Source organism: Aspergillus viridinutans (assembly GCF_018404265.1).
Source record: "Aspergillus viridinutans IFM 47045 DNA, scaffold_3, whole genome shotgun sequence".
Lineage (NCBI taxonomy): Eukaryota > Fungi > Ascomycota > Eurotiomycetes > Eurotiales > Aspergillaceae > Aspergillus > Aspergillus viridinutans.
In genome coordinates, this window is record NW_025091219.1 from 1,888,283 (window position 1) to 1,906,731 (window position 18,449).

The following is an 18,449-nucleotide window of genomic DNA, read 5'->3' on the forward strand; positions in this document are numbered from 1 at the left end:
AGTTCACCGTTCTTTTTAAGGTTTTGACTTCAGCAGAAGTGTCCCTCGATCCAGTTGCTGCCATACTCAAGTTAGTTAGCACCCGATCAGGAATAGGAGCAAGAGATAGGCGTTAATATTTTGCAAGGTTGTTGCAATTTGTGGCGCCGAGACTTGATCGCTCAGGATTGTTGCTGCTTTCTATCAGTCTCCTTTTCAGTACCATGGCAGCATTTGATATTGGAGGCACAAATGATCCTAAATGTCATGCGCTGGCTGTGCACATCGTTCATTCAAATCACTAGGTCTTGGTCATCCCAGTATACATGATCACAATGTATACGGAGTATGACTAGGGTTTTCAGCAAACTCCAGCTGGTGGGGCTGTTATGGCAACCATAGAGGCGATTATTATAAAGGCGAAGTCGATGGGAGGTCAAAGAAGCCGCATGATGACCAGCAGCCAGTATCCACTGCCAGTTGACTTGGGAGAAACGGTGCTATAGTCAACAAGATACGATATAATGAGGTGAAAACCAAGGGAGAATGATGAGACGCAGAGCAAAGGAACAGGAACTAGATACTTATACTTCGAGGAATGAGAATAATAGTGCGCTAGTTGGCCTGAAAGATGCCGAAAAATAATGGTCATACGTCTTTATATGCGCAATTTTGAGCAAGGTGACTGGTCAGGACATCGTCAAGTACCCATCTGGTTATATCCGAGTGTCGACTGTTGAGTAAATGAGTGCATTCCTCCTACGAGGTTGATCATCCCGATGGTACCTAGACCACTCCGTACATGCCTTGATCCTTTTTGATGCTAACCCCACTCAAAGGAGCTTTTGAATCATGACAATAACCAGCCCCGATTCCATGATATCGTCTTTCGACTTTGAATCAGCTCCTGTACTCCGTACCCTACTTCCGGTTACAAGTCAGAAATAGGCATAATGTGTTTCATTTTCACCTATCTAGACACTTCAAATGACAGCAATGTGTAACAAGAGTGCCCTCCCGGGCTACAGTACGGAGTAGTCTACTACTGGTAGTAATAATAATTCCACTAGCGCTTCTTGATGGGCGCATATCTCATAGATACCCGATCGTATTCCAGTCCGTGGAATTTTGACTTGTACGCAATTGTAAGTCAATTGTGAGTCCTGCAGGGGGATTCTTCAAACAACTTTGTTCATGAATGTGTTTGCTAGTTGCTCTTCGATCTCATGCCACTCCTTCAACGGACATTAGCTGAAAGTCTATGTGCAAACAGAGCGCAGTCGAGGATATATATACATAGGGTCGTTGTGGGTCTCAAATCTCAGCACATGGATTACGTTCTTTGTCACTTGAAATTTTGCTGAAAGGATCGGAGACAGTGCTGCAGGCGATTAGGCTGTTTAGATTGCTTTGAGTATCCTGAGGTCAACAAGCAGAAAGAGCTTTGGTCCTGCCATGGCATTACCGTAGATAGCCAAGTTACGTTGCGGTTGAAGATGTGTAAATTATGAGTCTTCCACAGGATTTTTGCTTATTGCTGGACGCTGAGCATCCTGATTTATATATAGTCCTAGTGAGCTACCCGGGCTGGACAAAATGGCCATAGTAATGATACAAAAAAGCGCGAGTGCGAATCTGACAATACGGATATATATATATATATATATATATGCAATAAACACATTTGCTTTCAAGAACTTAGGTATACACAAAAAGATAAATTAAGAACTTGATGAGATCGGATTCCCAGATGTTCGATAGCTCTCTGGCGGCGCCAAGCTACCTAATCACGTGACTACAAATTAAGCTCTTTGTAGGTATGTGAGCCGGCCTTCATTATTATTCATAGAGAAGACGGACTCAATACACAAGCAACGCCCCTTTCTACTTGACGCAAGACTTGACCTTACTGCCTTTTTACCCTAATATCTTTCAACCGACTTCTGCAGCCATCTACACCCAATCTTCAATCACCTTCCTTCATTCATGATGGGAGACGTCGCCGTGGAGACTTCGGCGACCAACGTCACGCCTAGCAAGACGGCGCCATTCGATACCATCCCTAATATAGACTCCCTCGAAGGCACAGATGCAGATGGAGGTGATGAGTATGCAACTCTGAAGAGACTTCAAAGACATTTAGAGTATGGCACCTTCCGAGAGACTCAGACCTGTTATCATCAGGTAATAACCCAAAGCAGATACATCCAGCTTCAAGAAGAGTACATTAAGGATGAACAAAGGTAAGTCACAACCTATCCTCTATATTATTATCAACAACTGGGGCAGCTAATGATCCATCTGATTGCAGGAGTTTGAAGCGAGAGCTCGTCCGCGCACAGGAGGAGATCAAACGGATACAGAGCGTCCCTCTGGTTATCGGACAGTTTATGGAAGCTATCGATCAGAAGTATGGCATCAAGAGCATGACGAAAGGAGATATACTGACTGAATTCCTAGCACCGGTATCGTGCAGTCGTCAACAGGCTCGAATTATGTCGTTCGCATCCTTTCCACACTTGATCGCGAGAAACTCAAGCCATCTTCCTCGGTCGCCCTGCACCGTCATTCCAATGCCCTTGTCGATATCCTCCCTCCGGAGGCAGACTCGTCCATTGCCATGCTCGGCGAGAACGAAAAGCCAGATGTCACTTACGCCGACGTCGGTGGATTGGATATGCAGAAGCAGGAGATTAGGGAGGCTGTCGAGCTACCATTGACGCATTTCGATCTTTACAAGCAGATTGGTGAGTCGGAGACATTGAGAGGAATGGCTAGTGCTTGTTTGCTTATACTACTCAAGGTATTGATCCGCCTCGTGGTGTTCTACTTTACGGCCCTCCCGGTACTGGTAAGACGATGTTGGTCAAAGCTGTCGCAAACAGCACGACTGCCAGCTTCATTCGTGTGAACGGCTCGGAGTTTGTCCAGAAATACTTGGGAGAAGGTCCTCGCATGGTTCGTGACGTGTTCAGAATGGCTCGTGAGAACTCGCCCGCCATTATCTTCATTGACGAAATCGATGCAATTGCTACCAAACGATTCGATGCCCAGACTGGTGCCGATCGTGAAGTTCAGCGTATCCTGCTTGAGCTCCTCAATCAGATGGACGGCTTCGAGCAGACAAGCAATGTGAAGGTCATCATGGCCACCAACCGAGCGGATACTCTGGATCCGGCCCTCTTGCGTCCAGGTCGTCTGGATCGTAAGATTGAGTTTCCGTCGTTGCGTGACCGACGGGAGCGTCGACTGATTTTCACCACTATCGCATCGAAGATGTCTTTGTCCCCAGAGGTCGATCTGGATTCACTTATCGTACGAAACGAACCACTCTCCGGTGCTGTTATTGCCGCCATCATGCAGGAAGCTGGACTACGTGCTGTTCGCAAGAATCGCTACAATATCATCCAGTCTGACCTTGATGATGCCTATGCTGCTCAGGTCAAGACCGGCCAGGAAGCGGACAGGTATGCTCTTCTCTGCATTCAAATCTATCTCACCACCAGTTCTAACTATTGCGTTACAGGCTCGAATTCTACCGGTAGGTTATGTACAATGATTGGTAGTCATGAGGTGGAAATGGGACCCGTGCCAGGCGAAAGGACAATCATGGATTGAACCCTCAACATTAGGCAATCTACATGTAGTACAGCAAAAGATGCTTTTTTTTGGAGAAACATTATTCTCCAGGATATCAATCGTTTGGCCAGTAGGTAGTAGTACAGTACACGCGAGTGCCTGGGTACTTTAGCGTTCGCCACCTGCTTCGTAGGTGAAACCAGATTGTGCCATCGCTGACGCCAAGATTGGCTTACCTGATCTAGTACGCAGGCACCAGGACTAAGAACTGAGGTTACATCATCAAGCAAGTTTACCTACAGTAACAAGTACAGAACTAGCCAACTCGCAGATATGGCAATGGAAGATATATGACATCTATTGCGAGATACTTGAACACTAATTCACGATTAGAGCGGCAAGTTCAAGAGAGAAAGCATGATGGGTTGTACTAGTTATCAAGGGCCGTACCTTGCCGTCGTACGTATGTAGCAACCAGGCCGGAAGTGCTTATCAATTGATCCGACTCCCGTGACGATCCCCTCCCCCAGCCCCGGTGACGCAGTTGAATCACGTTGATTTACGGATCCAAAGCAGGGGCGTAGCTCCGCAACCAGTCATCCGCATCACCTCCACTCCCCAGGCGTCAGCTCCCGTTCCATCTACCTTGACTGCCTACCGACTCCTCGTCTCTTAACCATCTCTTTCTTCTATCTTCATCGTCTCCACCATCGAAGATTATACGTTCTTTCTGTTGTTTTCAGTCCGTTCTCTTTATTAGATTATTGTTCCCGTGCTTCTACCAGTCATGAAATCCACCTCCTTGCTCACAGCCTCTGTGCTGTTGGGCTACGCCTCGGCCGCTGTTCACAAACTCAAGCTTAACAAGGTTCCTCTTGATGAACAGCTCGTAAGTGACCATGGAAGCCCCTCAATTATCTCATGATTTTGATGCGAGATACTGGGAAACCAATGAGGGCTGATGAAAAGCTGCAGTACACCCATAACATTGACGCTCATGTTCGCGCCCTGGGTCAGAAATACATGGGTATCCGTCCCAATGTCCACCAGGAGCTCCTGGAGGAAAACTCGCTCAATGATATGAGCCGCCACGACGTGTTGGTTGATAACTTTTTGAACGCACAATGTAAGACATCAGAGCTGAGCAGCAGTAATGTCCTGTAGAACTCACTAACAGTCGTCTTATAGACTTCTCCGAGATTTCACTTGGCACTCCCCCGCAGAAGTTCAAGGTTGTCCTTGACACTGGTAGCTCGAACCTGTGGGTTCCTGGTTCAGACTGTACCTCCATCGCCTGCTTCCTGCACACCAAGTACGATTCGTCTGCCTCGTCCACCTACAAGAAGAACGGCACCGAGTTTTCCATCAAGTATGGATCCGGCGAGCTCAGCGGATTTGTGTCTCAGGACACACTCCAGATTGGTGATTTGAAGGTCGAGAAGCAGGACTTTGCTGAGGCCACCAATGAGCCTGGTCTTGCTTTTGCCTTTGGCCGATTTGACGGTATTCTCGGATTGGGCTACGACACCATTTCCGTCGACAAGATTGTTCCTCCTTTCTATAACATGCTGGACCAAGGACTCCTGGATGCGCCCGTCTTCGCCTTCTACCTGGGAGACACAAACGAGGAGGGCGACGACTCCGAGGCCTCCTTCGGTGGTGTCGACAAGGACCACTACACCGGTGAACTGATCAAGATTCCTCTCCGCCGAAAGGCGTACTGGGAGGTTGATTTCGATGCCATCGCTCTTGGTGACAACATCGCTGAGCTTGAGAACACTGGTGTCATTCTCGACACCGGCACTTCTCTTATTGCCCTCCCATCCACTCTTGCCGACCTGCTGTAAGTTGTCGAAAATGTTTGATCATTGGAAGCTTGCTTGTGCTGACTTCTTTTCATTAGCAACAAGGAGATTGGTGCCAAGAAGGGCTTCACTGGTCAATATTCTATTGAATGTGACAAGCGTGACTCCCTGCCCGATCTCACTTTCACCTTGGCTGGTCACAACTTCACCATTGGGCCCTATGACTACACGCTAGAGGTCCAGGGCTCCTGCATCAGCTCCTTCATGGGCATGGACTTCCCCGAACCTGTTGGCCCCCTTGCTATTCTGGGAGACGCTTTCCTGCGGAAGTGGTACAGCGTCTACGATCTTGGTAACAACGCTGTTGGTCTGGCTAAGGCCAAGTAATGTGTGTCTGTTTGCAGCCGCCGCGCTATACCAACTGTGACGGAACGACGATGCGTATATAGCTTCATTGCGGTAGCTTAGTTTGTTTTCAACTCTCTACATGCTTGGGATTCGCTGCGGGAAGATGAACAGATCGAGTCTTCCATGCAGATACCTGCAATTCATTGTTTTGCCTAATGGAGATCTCATACCTGTAATTGATAGCTGATTTTCGGGCCAACTTTGATTACTATGCGCGGATTTTGCTATATAAAAGAAGAAGTAGCTGCAGTAAAGCATACGCTAGATCGTTCCATCTCATGAGTCATGTGTGGTCTGGGCCACAAGCTATGTAAGCTAAACCCAATCAGGCATTTGCCGCCCCCGCTCGGCCACACGACTCTTTGACGGACTTGGGTGAGCCTCGCTTTGTTGCCTTGGCTTTCCGGCCGCTCTTGGTCTTGCCTGCAACAACAGCGGACGGTCATTTCTTTCATCCATCGCCAACATTCCTTTCTCTCATCTCATCTCGTCATCTTCTCTTTTAGCCCCAATTTGACATGAAACAAGCTTCATCACATTGAATATAAGTCTCACGTTTTCTACGCCGTCAATTCCAAGTCCGAATTTGGGACAAAGCCTGTTTCTGTATTGCTTTTGGGTCGCGTCATCTCGTGGCAATCGCCTGAGCTACATTGCTTCCCGTCCTCTACGTCCGTGAGGTGGAGTTTTTTTGCGTCGCATCCTGCGACATACGTCTTGTAAACAAAATTCTCTACTGTCACCTCTTGTGTACGCATTCCGTCGTCTGAATTTCCTCTCTTTTGCTGGGCGCTTCGGGTATGGATCCGTAGCGGTCAGGCATACCTGTTTCGCTCGCGATCGGAATCGCCCTGGGAATCATCCTTCCTTCTCATAATAGCTATATTATAGAAGGTAAGGGTTTACCGGGGTTGGATAAGAGACTAGCGAGAGGCAACCTCGCCTGCCCGATACAAGAGCATGCTTCTTCGATTACCGCCCAGCCTCCATTACCCGATCACCGTCACGTCGCTGCTCAAACAGCCAGGCGACACGGTTGAGAGGGACGAGGCCTTGTTCTGGTATGTTTACCAGACAACTGTTACCGAGGGTGATGGGCTGGGCAACAAGGTCGAGGTTCAGCGCAAATTTCCCACGAAGTTCGAGTCGACCGTTGATGGTGAAGTGGTTCAGTGGAAAATAGCCAAGGGGGATGTTATTGAAGTACCGTAAGTACTTGGAATCCTCTATCTGGGAAGAGAACGCGTGTCTTCTGGACATGGTGCTGATATCCACCGTAGTGTTGACGTCGTGGAGATTGACGAACCATGCGCCCACGAGGTTCAATTTGGAGGCCTTTGCGCCGAGTGTGGAAAGGATATGACCGAGTGAGTGACACTGTGCTTACTTGTGTCTAGGATACTGCCGAGATAACGGGAACTGACGATTTTGTTCTTCATCACGACAGGGCGACATATAATACTGAGGTCATGGACTCTACACGCGCGCCGATTCAGATGGTTCATGATAATACTGCCCTTACCGTAAGCGAAAAAGAAGCCACGCGTGTGGAGGAGGATGCGAAGCGTCGCTTGTTGGCGAATAGGAAGCTCTCTCTCGTCGTTGATTTGGATCAGACTATTATCCATGCCACAGTTGACCCTACTGTCGGAGAATGGATGGAAGACAAGGACAATCCTAATCACGAAGCCCTGAGTGACGTGCGAGCTTTCCAATTAGTTGATGATGGCCCGGGCATGCGCGGTTGCTGGTACTACGTCAAGCTGCGACCTGGGCTCGAGTCGTTCTTGCAGAATGTCTCAGAGCTTTTCGAGTTGCACATTTACACCATGGGTACTAGAGCCTACGCGCAACATATAGCTGGCATTATAGATCCGGACCGTAAGCTCTTTGGTGATCGCATCCTCAGCCGCGACGAAAGCGGGAGCCTGACGGCTAAGAATCTCCAGCGATTATTCCCGGTAGATACAAAGATGGTGGTCATCATCGACGACCGTGGAGACGTCTGGCGATGGAGCCCTAATCTGATCAAGGTTTCTCCCTACGACTTTTTTGTTGGAATTGGAGATATCAACTCCAGTTTCCTTCCGAAGAAGCAGGAGTTAGGGGGAGCCATCAAGCCTACGGAACAGGAAGCCAAAGGAACGAAGGAGCTACCGATGCAACAACCTCCCCCGAAAGGTGCAATCGCCAAGCCTGCAGCTGAGATTTCGACGCTGGAGCAACTAGTGACCATGGGCGGTGGGGACAATCCAAGGTTACTCCGAGAGCAGAGCGTCGCGCAAGAAGAAACAATCATGCACCAGGTCGAGGACCGCCCATTGTTGCAGAAGCAGAAAGAGCTGGATGCGGAGGATGAGGCGGTAGAAAGCGGTGATTCTGCTTCGAGCATAGAAGACACTCAAGATTCGACCAAACACCGACATCATTTATTGGAGGATAACGATCGGGAACTCTTCCTCCTGGAGGAACGACTGGACCAGATACATAGGCATTTCTTCGAGGAGTATGATAAGAAGCGGTCGCGGGCCCTCGGTGGAAGAGTGGCAGCCCTGAGAGGAGAGCGGGGAACGTCCAAGGAGAAAGATATCGACCTGAAGTTGGTGCCGGATGTGAAGGACATCATGCCACGCCTCAAGCACCGCGTGCTTGGCGGTGTCGTGCTTGTTTTCTCGGGGGTACTCCCGCTGGGAACCGATACACAAAACGCCGACATTTCTCTGTGGGCTAAGAGTTTCGGGGCAGTCATTTCCACCAAGATTAATATGAGAACCACGCATCTAGTGGCTGGCCGGAATCGCACGGCAAAGGTCCGCGAGGCCACGCGGTATCCGAACATCAAGATTGTGACCACTCAGTGGCTTTTGGATTCGCTGACTCAATGGAAACGACTGGAGGAGGAACCGTACCTGCTTCCTGTGCATCCGGATGATCGGGGTGAGCCAATTTCGCCTGGGTCAAAGGAGCTTGAAAGCGGCTGGCTGTCATCATCAGACGAAGAAACTGGCGGATTCTGGACGGATGACGATGAGGGGTCGCAATTCAATGAAGAGATTCTGAAGTCCTCCGGGCTCAACGAGATGTCCCCTATCGGGTATGACGCTGAGGAGCAGGCTGCAGTGCACGACGAGCTTAAGGACTTTCTGGGCAGCGATGACGAGAGCGAAAGTGACAGCGAAGCATCGCTCCTAGCGACTGGCAAGAAGCGCAAGCGCGACGACGAGTCTCAAGGCACAGATGAAGACGAGTCGGACGGTAGTCAAGGTGAAGAGGGAGAAATGGCGGGCTCGCGCCTGTCGCAGCGGATCAAACGGTCTTATGAGCGTACTACAGGGCTTAAAGAGGTTGCAACGGCAGATACCACGAGCGCGGCGGAATTAACCCACACTAGCTTGCCAAAGGAACGCAGTGGAGGAGATACGGACGAAGCGTTGAACGAGCCAGAGGAGCCCGCGGCGCGAGGGCAGGATGTCAGTTATCCCGAAGATCCGGTGGACGAAGACGATGAACTGGAGCGGGAAATGTTGGCTGCATTGGAGGATGGGGGCTACGATCCCAAGGCTGAGGAAGAGATTGCAGCTGAGAATGGGTAGAATGAATCCAGTTCACCGATCCACACGCGCGGATTTTGTCTGTATATTACGGCAATTCTCTTCGATGCTTGTCTAAGTTGATTTTATGTGCGGTTGCGATGCGACAGGGCATAGCGACGGCGTTTGGGCTGCTTCATGTTTGAGTCTGGGCCAAAATTGAGCCGGTGTTGAGAGTTGCATAGGTATATTGGACGATAGCTAGTGTTGCCATATAAGGATACAACAGAATGACATGAACATAGGGAGACGCAAAATGCAGAGTCAAAAAGAACCGAAAATAAGAACGCCTTCCATGCATCATGCAGTGCCAGTAGGTATATCACATAACATACGAATCATATAGCATCACAACGTTCCCATCAATCATATACATCGCGATTAACCTGCCAGGACATAATCATCATCCAGAGAAAGAAGATGGTATTGACCAGCTCAAACGCAAACGCGGTCTTCCAGCAATTACCTAGGGATGGCCGTCAGTCATCAGCACCCCAGTTTTCCAATACAGGGACAGGGACATACAAATGGTACTCTGCGTCAACCACGCCAACGTATTGATATTATTCCCCGTGGAAGGATTGTCCACGACGTAATTCTGACAGTTGTCGTTCACGTTCCCCACAACCCCATACAGCTGCAGCGAGGTCTCGATCAGCCCCGTCAGCCACAGCACAAACAGGATAAAGCTCCCGATGATGATGATCCCGGGGAGGAGGAAGCGCTGCGCCGCGAGGAAGAGAACCAGGAAGATGAAGAAGACGCCGAGGCTGCCGCTTACGACCATGTAGGGGAAGAGCCTGTGTATAGACAGTATTTCTCGTTAGTCCTGCCACAGGGTGGGTAGGTGGATAGGGAAAGGAGCGAAGGGAGGAGGGTACCATGGAGTCCCCAAGCGAAGCTGCGACTGCACGGCCATAAGCCAGGCGAAGATGCCCAGGCAGATTGCGGAGGCGGAGAGCACGATGATGATCCAGATGTTGAGTTGGAGTTCGGGCCAGCGGTATCGGCGGCGGCGGGCGACGCGGGCGGCCATTGTTGGTGGGTAGGTATTCGAGGATAGGATAGGGCCTAGGGATGATGCATGGAGGGATAGAGTCTATTCTCGGTTTGCGATACACTCGGTAGGAGTTGTCTTCGACGATTTAATACCCCGTCGTCTCTGTGAGGGACGGACTCCGTATGAAGGAAAGGAAATAGTTGGGTGTCAACTGGCGACGGGCGACAGATCGGACGACACACTGAGAGATGGACGGAGACAGCGCATCGGCGCCGCAATCCCACGTTGAGGCCCGCTCGTGGATGATCGGGCTTGAGGACGGAGTAAGGACCTCTGGTATGGGAGCTTGTTGGGTTAGTTGGTTGCTTTGTTGATGCGTTGTTCAGGACGTTATGTAAGCTGGTAGTTGATGCATGGGCAATAGCTGAAACAACGAGAAATCAGTTGATACTCCGTCCGAAAGTTGCTCTTTGGTCAATTGACTGTTCATGGTTCTGATGCTAGTGATAGAAGAGAAGAGCAAAACTTGTTGAAATGGGTGGCAGGAAACGATCTACTCCGTACTGCGTGGGTAAGGGAAATCTGGAAGTAAATAGCGGTGGCTGGAAGTAGTGCAACGCAGTGCCATTGGCTCGGGAGCCGGCATGATCAACAGGTACGATACGGACATCCAACATCGAGTTATATATCCTTCGCACTTCACTGGAAAGTAAGTGTAGCTAAATCTTTGATTAGCTGTCTACTCTCCTCAGTTGACTGCATTTCATCAATTCATTGTCTAGCCTGGCGGCGGTCAGTCGTGTCTATTCTAACAAGTACATATACTCGTCTAGCCCGTTCATATAACCATCAACCTGCGAAAGTGGAAAAGAAAGAAGACAGAGAGAAAGTGGAAACAGAAGAAATTCTATCACAGGAGTGTGTCGCCCAGTGCGCAACGCACCAAAGAGCAACCGGCTCGGATGGTCTCTGAAGCACCGACCTCCTCCAGGCTGGGGTTGACCTCTACCAGATCCATGGCGACCAAGTTTCCAGTCTCGTGAACACATTCGCAGATAAAGTCACCCTCACGCAGAGTCAGACCTCCACGGACGGGAGTGCCTGTGCTAGGGGCCCATTGGGGGTCCAAGGCATCAACGTCGAACGAGAGATGGATGGGGGTGTCGTTGCCGATATGAGCCAGCGCCATTTCGACCACGCGGCCGATTCCATGTCTACTACAGTCAGAGACACTTCCCAAGATGGCCCTCACTCGAACGAGGAAGAAAGAAAATGCTCACCTGTCAATGTCATGCATGCTGAATGCCTTGATACCATGCTCCCGGAGCAGCTGCTTCTCGCCGCGGTCTACATCCCGCAGACCGATGTACACCAGCTTGTTCTTGTTGATGATGTGCTCATCCTCCAGCCACCCGAAGATATCCTTCTTGTCCTCCCGGGTCAGCCGCGTCAAAAAGGCCATGGGCATGCCGTGGATGTTCCCGCTGGGGCTCATCTCCGGCGTGTTGATATCGGCATGCGCATCGACCCAGATGACCGCCATCTCGCGCCCCAGACGCTCACGGATGGCCTTGGCCGTGCCGGAGATGGTGCCGATAGCGATCGAGTGGTCGCCGCCTAGCGTGAGGACGAACTTGCCGTCCTTGGCGTAGTCGTAGACCTGCTTGCTGAGCGTCTCAGTCACGACGCTCACGGCGCGCGGCTTCTTCATGCCCCGGTGGTCGGGGTCGCTCATGGGGGTCAGGGTCTCGTAGTAGTGCACGGTGTCGTCATAGTGAAGTTGGTAGCCCAGGTCGTCGCGCACTTGATTCAAAAGACCGGCTTCAATCAAGGCAAGCGGAGCTGCTTCAACGCCTAGTTTGCACTATACAGATAATGTTAGTTGAATTCGTCGCTCAATTTCTTCCTCCGTTGAGGGATTTTGCGACAATGTTATATGCAGGTAAGCGTCATACCTGACCACCGTTAAATCCGACAGCGACCACGCCCAGCTCATTTGGCTTGGACAGGAATCTTTGCTTGATAGTCGATGGCGCTGTCATTTTGAGAGTGAGTGAAGAGGATTTAATTTGTATAAAGACTTGAGATCAGAGCAATAGATCAAGAATTGATAACGGAAAAAAAAGGAACTAAAGCGATAAGATAAGGATTGCGCGCGGTGGAGATCAGATCCGAGATGCCTCAGGCCGCAAGTCACTTCGATACTCCGAGTTCAAGCTGCAACACTTTGGAAGATGGAAAAGGGGATTGAAATGTGGCCCTCGAAATGAGAGGATCAAGTCAATTTATGTCTCATTCCTCCGATGACAGCCGTGGGGCCTTGCAGTCGTGACAAAACAGGGCGAAAAGTGGTACACGACGGTGATCGCTAAAAACTGCTTTTAGGGATCATGGATTTCCCCTAAGTACAGGTGCAGGAGAGACGCCCGCTTGGGGGCTTCAACCCACTCCACCCTCATATTTCTATGACCAATGGTTTGGATTTATGCTTCTTTATCTTAATACAACTCCCGCGATGATCATATTTGGTCCGTAGTCATATGGAAATGCTGCGTTGTTATATTGGTCCGACGGCCGGAGGATGACGGTTGTTAGTCCGCAAGATTTCCGGTTCGAGTAATCAATAGAACCCTGTCCGTCCTATCATGGAAGGCTGACGGTATCTGATGGCAAGGGGTATCATTTCTAGAATACATGCTATATAATTACAGATTGTGAATGGGCTGCTACGGCTGATCTGACTTTCTGAGGATAAGCTCTCGCAGAATCTCATCCGCTTTCTGAGCTTCTACCCGGCCTTTCTCTCCCATGCGCATCATCTGTCCGACAAACCAGCCTAGCTTACCCAGCTGGTTTTTGGACCGGATCTGTTCAACCATCTGCGGGTTCTGACTGATGGCTGCCTCCGCCAGAGCAATGTACTCCTCCCGGGACAGCGGACGAAGGAGTAGATTCTCTTCTTCAAGGAGCTGAGAAACAGGTCGACGATCCCCATCGAAGACCATGACAAGCACCTGTTTGGCGGTGGCCCCCGTGATGCGTTTTCGCTGCAGCTGATCGATGATTTGCGCAAGGGTCTCAGCGGGTACTCGTTGCGCATCCCAAGCCAAGTCCGCCTTGGCCCAGAGGCCTCCCAGCTCGTGCAGCACCCAGTTGCCAGCCACTCGCGCAAGACCCGCACGAGACTTGGGATCTTGGTCCTGCTGCAGGTCGCGCAGGATGTCGACCACATCCTGGTAGTATTCCAACCTCGCTCCGTCGTCCAGCTCAATCAATGGCTTTGCATCCTCGATCGAGAGTCCATACTCTGGGCCTGCCAGCATCTCGATCAACTGGTCCGGAGGCGTCGGAAGCGAGTCTCTCAGACCGGAGACGAGGTCGTGGCCGATGATCAGCGGAGGGAGATCCGGGTCCGGCATATACCGATAGTCCACTTCGCCTTCCTTACCTCGGAGTTTCCGAGTCTCGGTGCTTCCAATAGTCCAGCCTCGCGTCTCGCCTTCTATGACGCCTCCGCTTTCGAGGACAGCGATCTGACGGTTCTTCTCCGCTATGACGGCGTCTTCGACCGCTTTGAAGCTGCTGAGGTTCTTAATCTCGGTGCGCTGACCCAGTCCACCGATGCCCCCGTACTGATGGGTGCCGGGAGCCTCGTCCCGGCGACGGATTGAGACGTTCACGTCCGCTCGCAGGCCTCCTAGTTCCATACCGGTGGTCACGGCACTGCAGGATTGTAGGATGGCCTGAATCTTCCGAACACATGCTGCGGCAGTGGCAGGGGTGTGGATCTGCGGCATGGTGATTATCTCAATGAGGGGATGGGATACTCGGTTGAAGTCGAGAAGTTGGGTGGAGGGAGGATACTCCTGAGACTTGGCGGTGTCTTGTTCGAGCTGGATCTGTTTGATGCCGATGCGAACATGGTCGCCGTCTTCAGGTGCAATGCCGTCATGTTGAAAGAGATCCACGTAGCCGTTTTTCGCAAACGGTTCTATCTCAATGTCAGATTGTAATCGCCGTCGACCGAGAAGGAAGGGAGGCTACCGTAGTACTGTGTAATCTGATACCCCGCAGGTTGATCTTGATAGAAGTAGTGTTTTCGATCGAACCGACTGACCGGCTGAATGTCGCAGTTCAAGGCAATCGCGGCGCGCAGGGCGGGTAACAAAGTCGTCGCTTGGAATTCCTATACATATTAGCAGCTTCCAGTAATGCATATTGCCAAATACGAACTGGCTGACTGCCCGGAAACGCCAAGTCAAAGAGAGCGACATTTGAGTTGGGGGTGTCGGTGTTCGACGTGGAGGCTCCTGCTCAACACAGATCAGATTGTGCGTTTTGGGCCAGGAAGGATAGGAACATAGACTCGACGAACTTGAAAATAGCTTGGTTTCAGTGTTCAACTGGGCATGAATCTCAATGCCAACAGTCAGCTCCCACTTTTGCCGGGACGCTTCCTCGCTTTCCCTCCTCTGTCTCTTCTGAGCTCTCAGAGCCTTTGCGTCTTGTTTCAGCTGCTTCCGTAGTGGTATGCGCTCCTTGGATTCTGTAGCTGATGTCTGTAGCGGTCTAATGCAACGATGAGATGCGGTTGGTAGAGGGCTATGCCAGAGGGAGCCAGACTGGGGGCCGCGACAACATGAGCCTCTAAGAAAGCGGGCAGCTCCGGGGCTTTGGCGAAGCCATTGTTGGAGCATGTGTGGGGGCGGGAGCGATGTAGTATGTGATTTGTAAAGGTTAGAGGTGCTGACTTGTTGGTTGATTCGAGCAGCAATCGATCTCGAGCACTAGTCTTGAGGAATAGCTGCGAATTGTATGGATGGACAAAATGTTGTCGATGTTGAAGCGGAATTTGCGCGTCATACAGTAATGAGATTACAACGTATAGCAGACCACCGCAGCATAAAAATCCGAAACATTGGTAAGTTACGGTTCACCGCTTGTGTTGTCGATCATTTTAGAGCATTTTAGTCTCATGGATACATAGCATAGCTAGGAGTTGATAAGAAACAATAATAGAAATAGGATCCGGGATCAATGTCTGAATGTGATCTTGATTTAGGTGAATGTGAATACTCCGTATGCAAGTCATCCATCTAAAATCTGTGCTGCCCTCCACAACCTGCTGGCGATGGTCATCAACACAACCTAAGGTTATCGGGCTGTAAACAACGAATCGTAGTGGTTCCCGATGTGTCCCACGATGGTTTCATGCCCAAAGTCTGCTGATCTGATGATGTTGACCTCTCACAGATCATCTCCGTCAGTCTCTCTCACTGGTCCAGAAGTCAAGCAAGACGAGATCATCAGCTCCTGAGCTCCCACAGAATCGCAGGGAAAGTCCTGCGCATTCCAAGTCCCCACCTCGTCTGGCTGCAAGGCATGGGCATCGTCCGCAGCGAGTCACCGCCAGCCAACGCACCACTCCTCGTTCTTTCTTTCTTCCAATAGATCAGAATTCATCCAGAGTAATGCAGGACAGTATCTATCATGGTTTCACCCTTGTCAGAGTCTGAGAGAGGCCCACATCGTCTTGCAATAACCGGAACTGCAGTGAGATAACCGAGGAGAAAAGGAAAAAAAGCAAAAATAAGAGAAGACCGAATAATTTGTGGCACACTGCTTGAAGATACTCTTCCTATCTTGCGATCAGACATCACTTTTTTCGTCAGCCTTTGGCGCTTGCTGGGATCCCCTGGGACGAATTGGACTCATCCACCCTCGGCGTCGCGAAGGTGCGACAGGTTGCGACAGGGCGAAGCGCTTCTGTCTGTCGAATGACCATTGAATATAGGGCCAACTCTATTCCAACTAACATCTCAAGAGTCAAAATTGACGACTGCGCCATCAGTTACCGTTTCATCTTGATCATCAATTCCCGGGGCCGAGCTCTTCTCAAGTAGCCCGAACTACCTTTGATCCTGAGGACTGCTGACCACCCCAGCACGGCTCCTTGTCAGTCACAAAGCCATTATTTTCCTGATGTACCTGTGCATATGCATCGATCCTTATCAGCGACAGTCTCCAACTTGATAAACTCAACTCTATTGCCGTTCAAAGACAGAAATACCCCACATTCTGTGCTACATTCTTCGTGTTCGTCTGGCCATAGACCATTCCAGGACATTCAAAACGGTCGTCGTCTCCCTTGATATGCCTCGAGTGCTGTCTCCTTTATCGATCACAGCCCTTTGCTTTCTGTTCTCATTGTTTTGATGTCTTGGCCTCTCTTCTCTACCCCGGGAATGTCTTGAAAACCGCATCTTCGCGACTTCCTTGAAAGTTCCGAATCGAACTATTCACACAAACACGATAAACCGGTCAAAATGCCATTGTATTCCAGTTCCAGTCGCTCCAAGAAGTCAAATAGATCGTCGGCAGGTTCTGTCCTCTCTATGACGTCTCGGACCACTTCTAAAGGTTCCAAGTCTTCCGTAGAGAAAAAGGCAATGAAAGAACATGCCCAGGTACAGTCTGGTGCACAGAAAGACGACGAACCAAGTCGGAATTACGCTCAGAAGACACAGGGGGCTCTGAATTCTACGCGCAACTCGACCGGTCCAGACAAGAAGGCTCCCAACGTGTTTGAGTACCTCGACGACGATGAATCTTCAGATGATGGTAGCTCATCGTCCAATGCAGAAGAAAATGTGAGTGAGCCTTCCGGCCAGCCCTCGAACGTCCTCAATACCTACCCAATACATACATACCCTGGTCTCAACACCGATGCTCGTACCAACACTTTGTCGCAGGGCCAGGCGCAAAGACGAGCAAGCATCCGTAGTCAAGCATCGTCACTCAAGTCCAAGAGATCGGCAAACTCACGGCAGCTACCGCAGGTTGATGTATCACCGTCTACAGTGCCATTGAACCTGCCACGAAATACAGCAGACCGGAAGCTCTCCTTGGAAGAGATATACAACATTCCCGGTGCACTCATGGACAGCTCAAATCCTACTGGAAACTTGAACATGGGTCTTACTACTTTGCCGGAAACTTACTACCCCCCTCGAAACTCCTCTACGTCGCATAGGCCTCCGCTTCCCCCATCTCCTCCACGAAGCCCCAAGGAGGATCTTCATCGGACCGGCAGGAAGTTTCGGCGCGGTACCAAGTCGTCGCACATACCTTCTGGTTACGGGCTTCTCTCCAGCCGACTAGGTTCGTCCTCCGACAGCAAGGAACCCTGTCTTCCTCCTTTATACCGCCGGTTCGAAGATCTGAACCACCGTGTCCTCCTTTACCTCCAGGATGAGATTGCGCAAATGGAGGAAGATCTGAGAATTCTCGACGAGTACGAAGAGATGCATCGGGTCGCCACTGCCGAACAAGAGGGAACGAAGAAGCTGCCCGCTTCGAGACGCATGGATGCTCAAGCTCAGGTTTATTCGTCCTTGCATTACAGACGGGTAGAGGTAATGGGAGCCCTGGTTCACAAGACGGAGCAATACAGTAAGATTCCAAGTGTATGCAACTTACTCTGTCTTTCGCTGACGCGCTATCTTAGACAACGCCCTCGCAGCATATAGCCGAGTCCTGCAAACCATACCCAACGCCTCAGATACGGACATCGAGATCTACCGCACTTGGATGAAAGACCATTCGCCCATCATAGCAGCCGAGTCCCGGTTCTTAGATCACGGCAAAGACCTGATCTCCTTGTCGCCCCGCCGCGCATCTCCTACAGCCTCCGTCTACTCCGCCATCATCATCGCCTCAGCCGCCATCCTCCTCCCCTTACTAGCCTTCAGCATGATCTCCGAATTCTCAGGTCGTCTCCTAGTGGTGACCCTTGTCGGCGGCGCCGCTGCCGCGATAGCAATGAATTATTCGTCCGGTGCAGAGCACCTGGAGTCCCGCGATGGGTGGAGATCTGCTACATTGTACGTATCTGGCCCTTGCACATCCTTTATCAATCGTGGTTACCTCGCTCGAGGTTACCATCTCAATATAGCAATTTCTAGCACTAGAAACTCATTCACTGTTCACAGATACTTTGGCTTCATGACCATAGCCGCCATGTTCATCCCTTGATACCACCGTCAACTGCTGCGGTATAACGACTCGACGCGTTTCTCTTACCCCTGG

General features: G+C 50.6%; 7 protein-coding genes across 7 annotated transcripts; 4 read left to right on the forward strand and 3 right to left on the reverse strand.

Annotated features, from left to right (window-relative positions):
• Positions 1–1,968: 1,968 nt before the first annotated feature.
• On the forward strand, positions 1,969–3,524 carry rpt3 (proteasome regulatory particle base subunit RPT3; the record flags this gene model as incomplete). Its single annotated transcript, XM_043268819.1, has 5 exons — positions 1,969–2,222; positions 2,291–2,389; positions 2,440–2,726; positions 2,783–3,446; positions 3,506–3,524. 5 exons carry the CDS (start codon positions 1,969–1,971, stop codon positions 3,522–3,524), a joined length of 1,323 nt encoding a protein of 440 aa, XP_043124754.1.
• An 821-nt stretch (positions 3,525–4,345) lies between these two features.
• On the forward strand, positions 4,346–5,750 carry Aspvir_005607 (vacuolar protease A; the record flags this gene model as incomplete). Its single annotated transcript, XM_043268820.1, has 4 exons — positions 4,346–4,447; positions 4,534–4,684; positions 4,747–5,401; positions 5,462–5,750. The coding sequence occupies 4 exons, from the start codon at positions 4,346–4,348 to the stop codon at positions 5,748–5,750; spliced, it is 1,197 nt and encodes a 398-aa protein (XP_043124755.1).
• Positions 5,751–6,731: 981 nt separating this feature from the next.
• On the forward strand, positions 6,732–9,364 carry fcpA (protein-serine/threonine phosphatase; the record flags this gene model as incomplete). The annotated part of the gene is made up of 3 exons (XM_043268821.1): positions 6,732–6,979; positions 7,052–7,138; positions 7,219–9,364. 3 exons carry the CDS (start codon positions 6,732–6,734, stop codon positions 9,362–9,364), a joined length of 2,481 nt encoding a protein of 826 aa, XP_043124756.1.
• A 359-nt stretch (positions 9,365–9,723) lies between these two features.
• Positions 9,724–10,397, reverse strand: Aspvir_005609 (uncharacterized protein; the record flags this gene model as incomplete). Its single annotated transcript, XM_043268822.1, has 3 exons — positions 9,724–9,827; positions 9,887–10,161; positions 10,243–10,397. The coding sequence occupies 3 exons, from the start codon at positions 10,395–10,397 to the stop codon at positions 9,724–9,726; spliced, it is 534 nt and encodes a 177-aa protein (XP_043124757.1).
• Positions 10,398–11,271: 874 nt separating this feature from the next.
• On the reverse strand, positions 11,272–12,403 carry Aspvir_005610 (arginase; the record flags this gene model as incomplete). Its single annotated transcript, XM_043268823.1, has 3 exons — positions 11,272–11,575; positions 11,642–12,225; positions 12,317–12,403. 3 exons carry the CDS (start codon positions 12,401–12,403, stop codon positions 11,272–11,274), a joined length of 975 nt encoding a protein of 324 aa, XP_043124758.1.
• A 684-nt stretch (positions 12,404–13,087) lies between these two features.
• Positions 13,088–15,058, reverse strand: Aspvir_005611 (glutamyl-tRNA(Gln) amidotransferase subunit PET112; the record flags this gene model as incomplete). Its single annotated transcript, XM_043268824.1, has 4 exons — positions 13,088–14,352; positions 14,406–14,547; positions 14,595–14,671; positions 14,737–15,058. The coding sequence occupies 4 exons, from the start codon at positions 15,056–15,058 to the stop codon at positions 13,088–13,090; spliced, it is 1,806 nt and encodes a 601-aa protein (XP_043124759.1).
• Positions 15,059–16,687: 1,629 nt separating this feature from the next.
• Positions 16,688–18,395, forward strand: Aspvir_005612 (uncharacterized protein; the record flags this gene model as incomplete). The annotated part of the gene is made up of 3 exons (XM_043268825.1): positions 16,688–17,813; positions 17,869–18,244; positions 18,353–18,395. 3 exons carry the CDS (start codon positions 16,688–16,690, stop codon positions 18,393–18,395), a joined length of 1,545 nt encoding a protein of 514 aa, XP_043124760.1.
• Between the last annotated feature and the right edge of the window lie 54 nt (positions 18,396–18,449).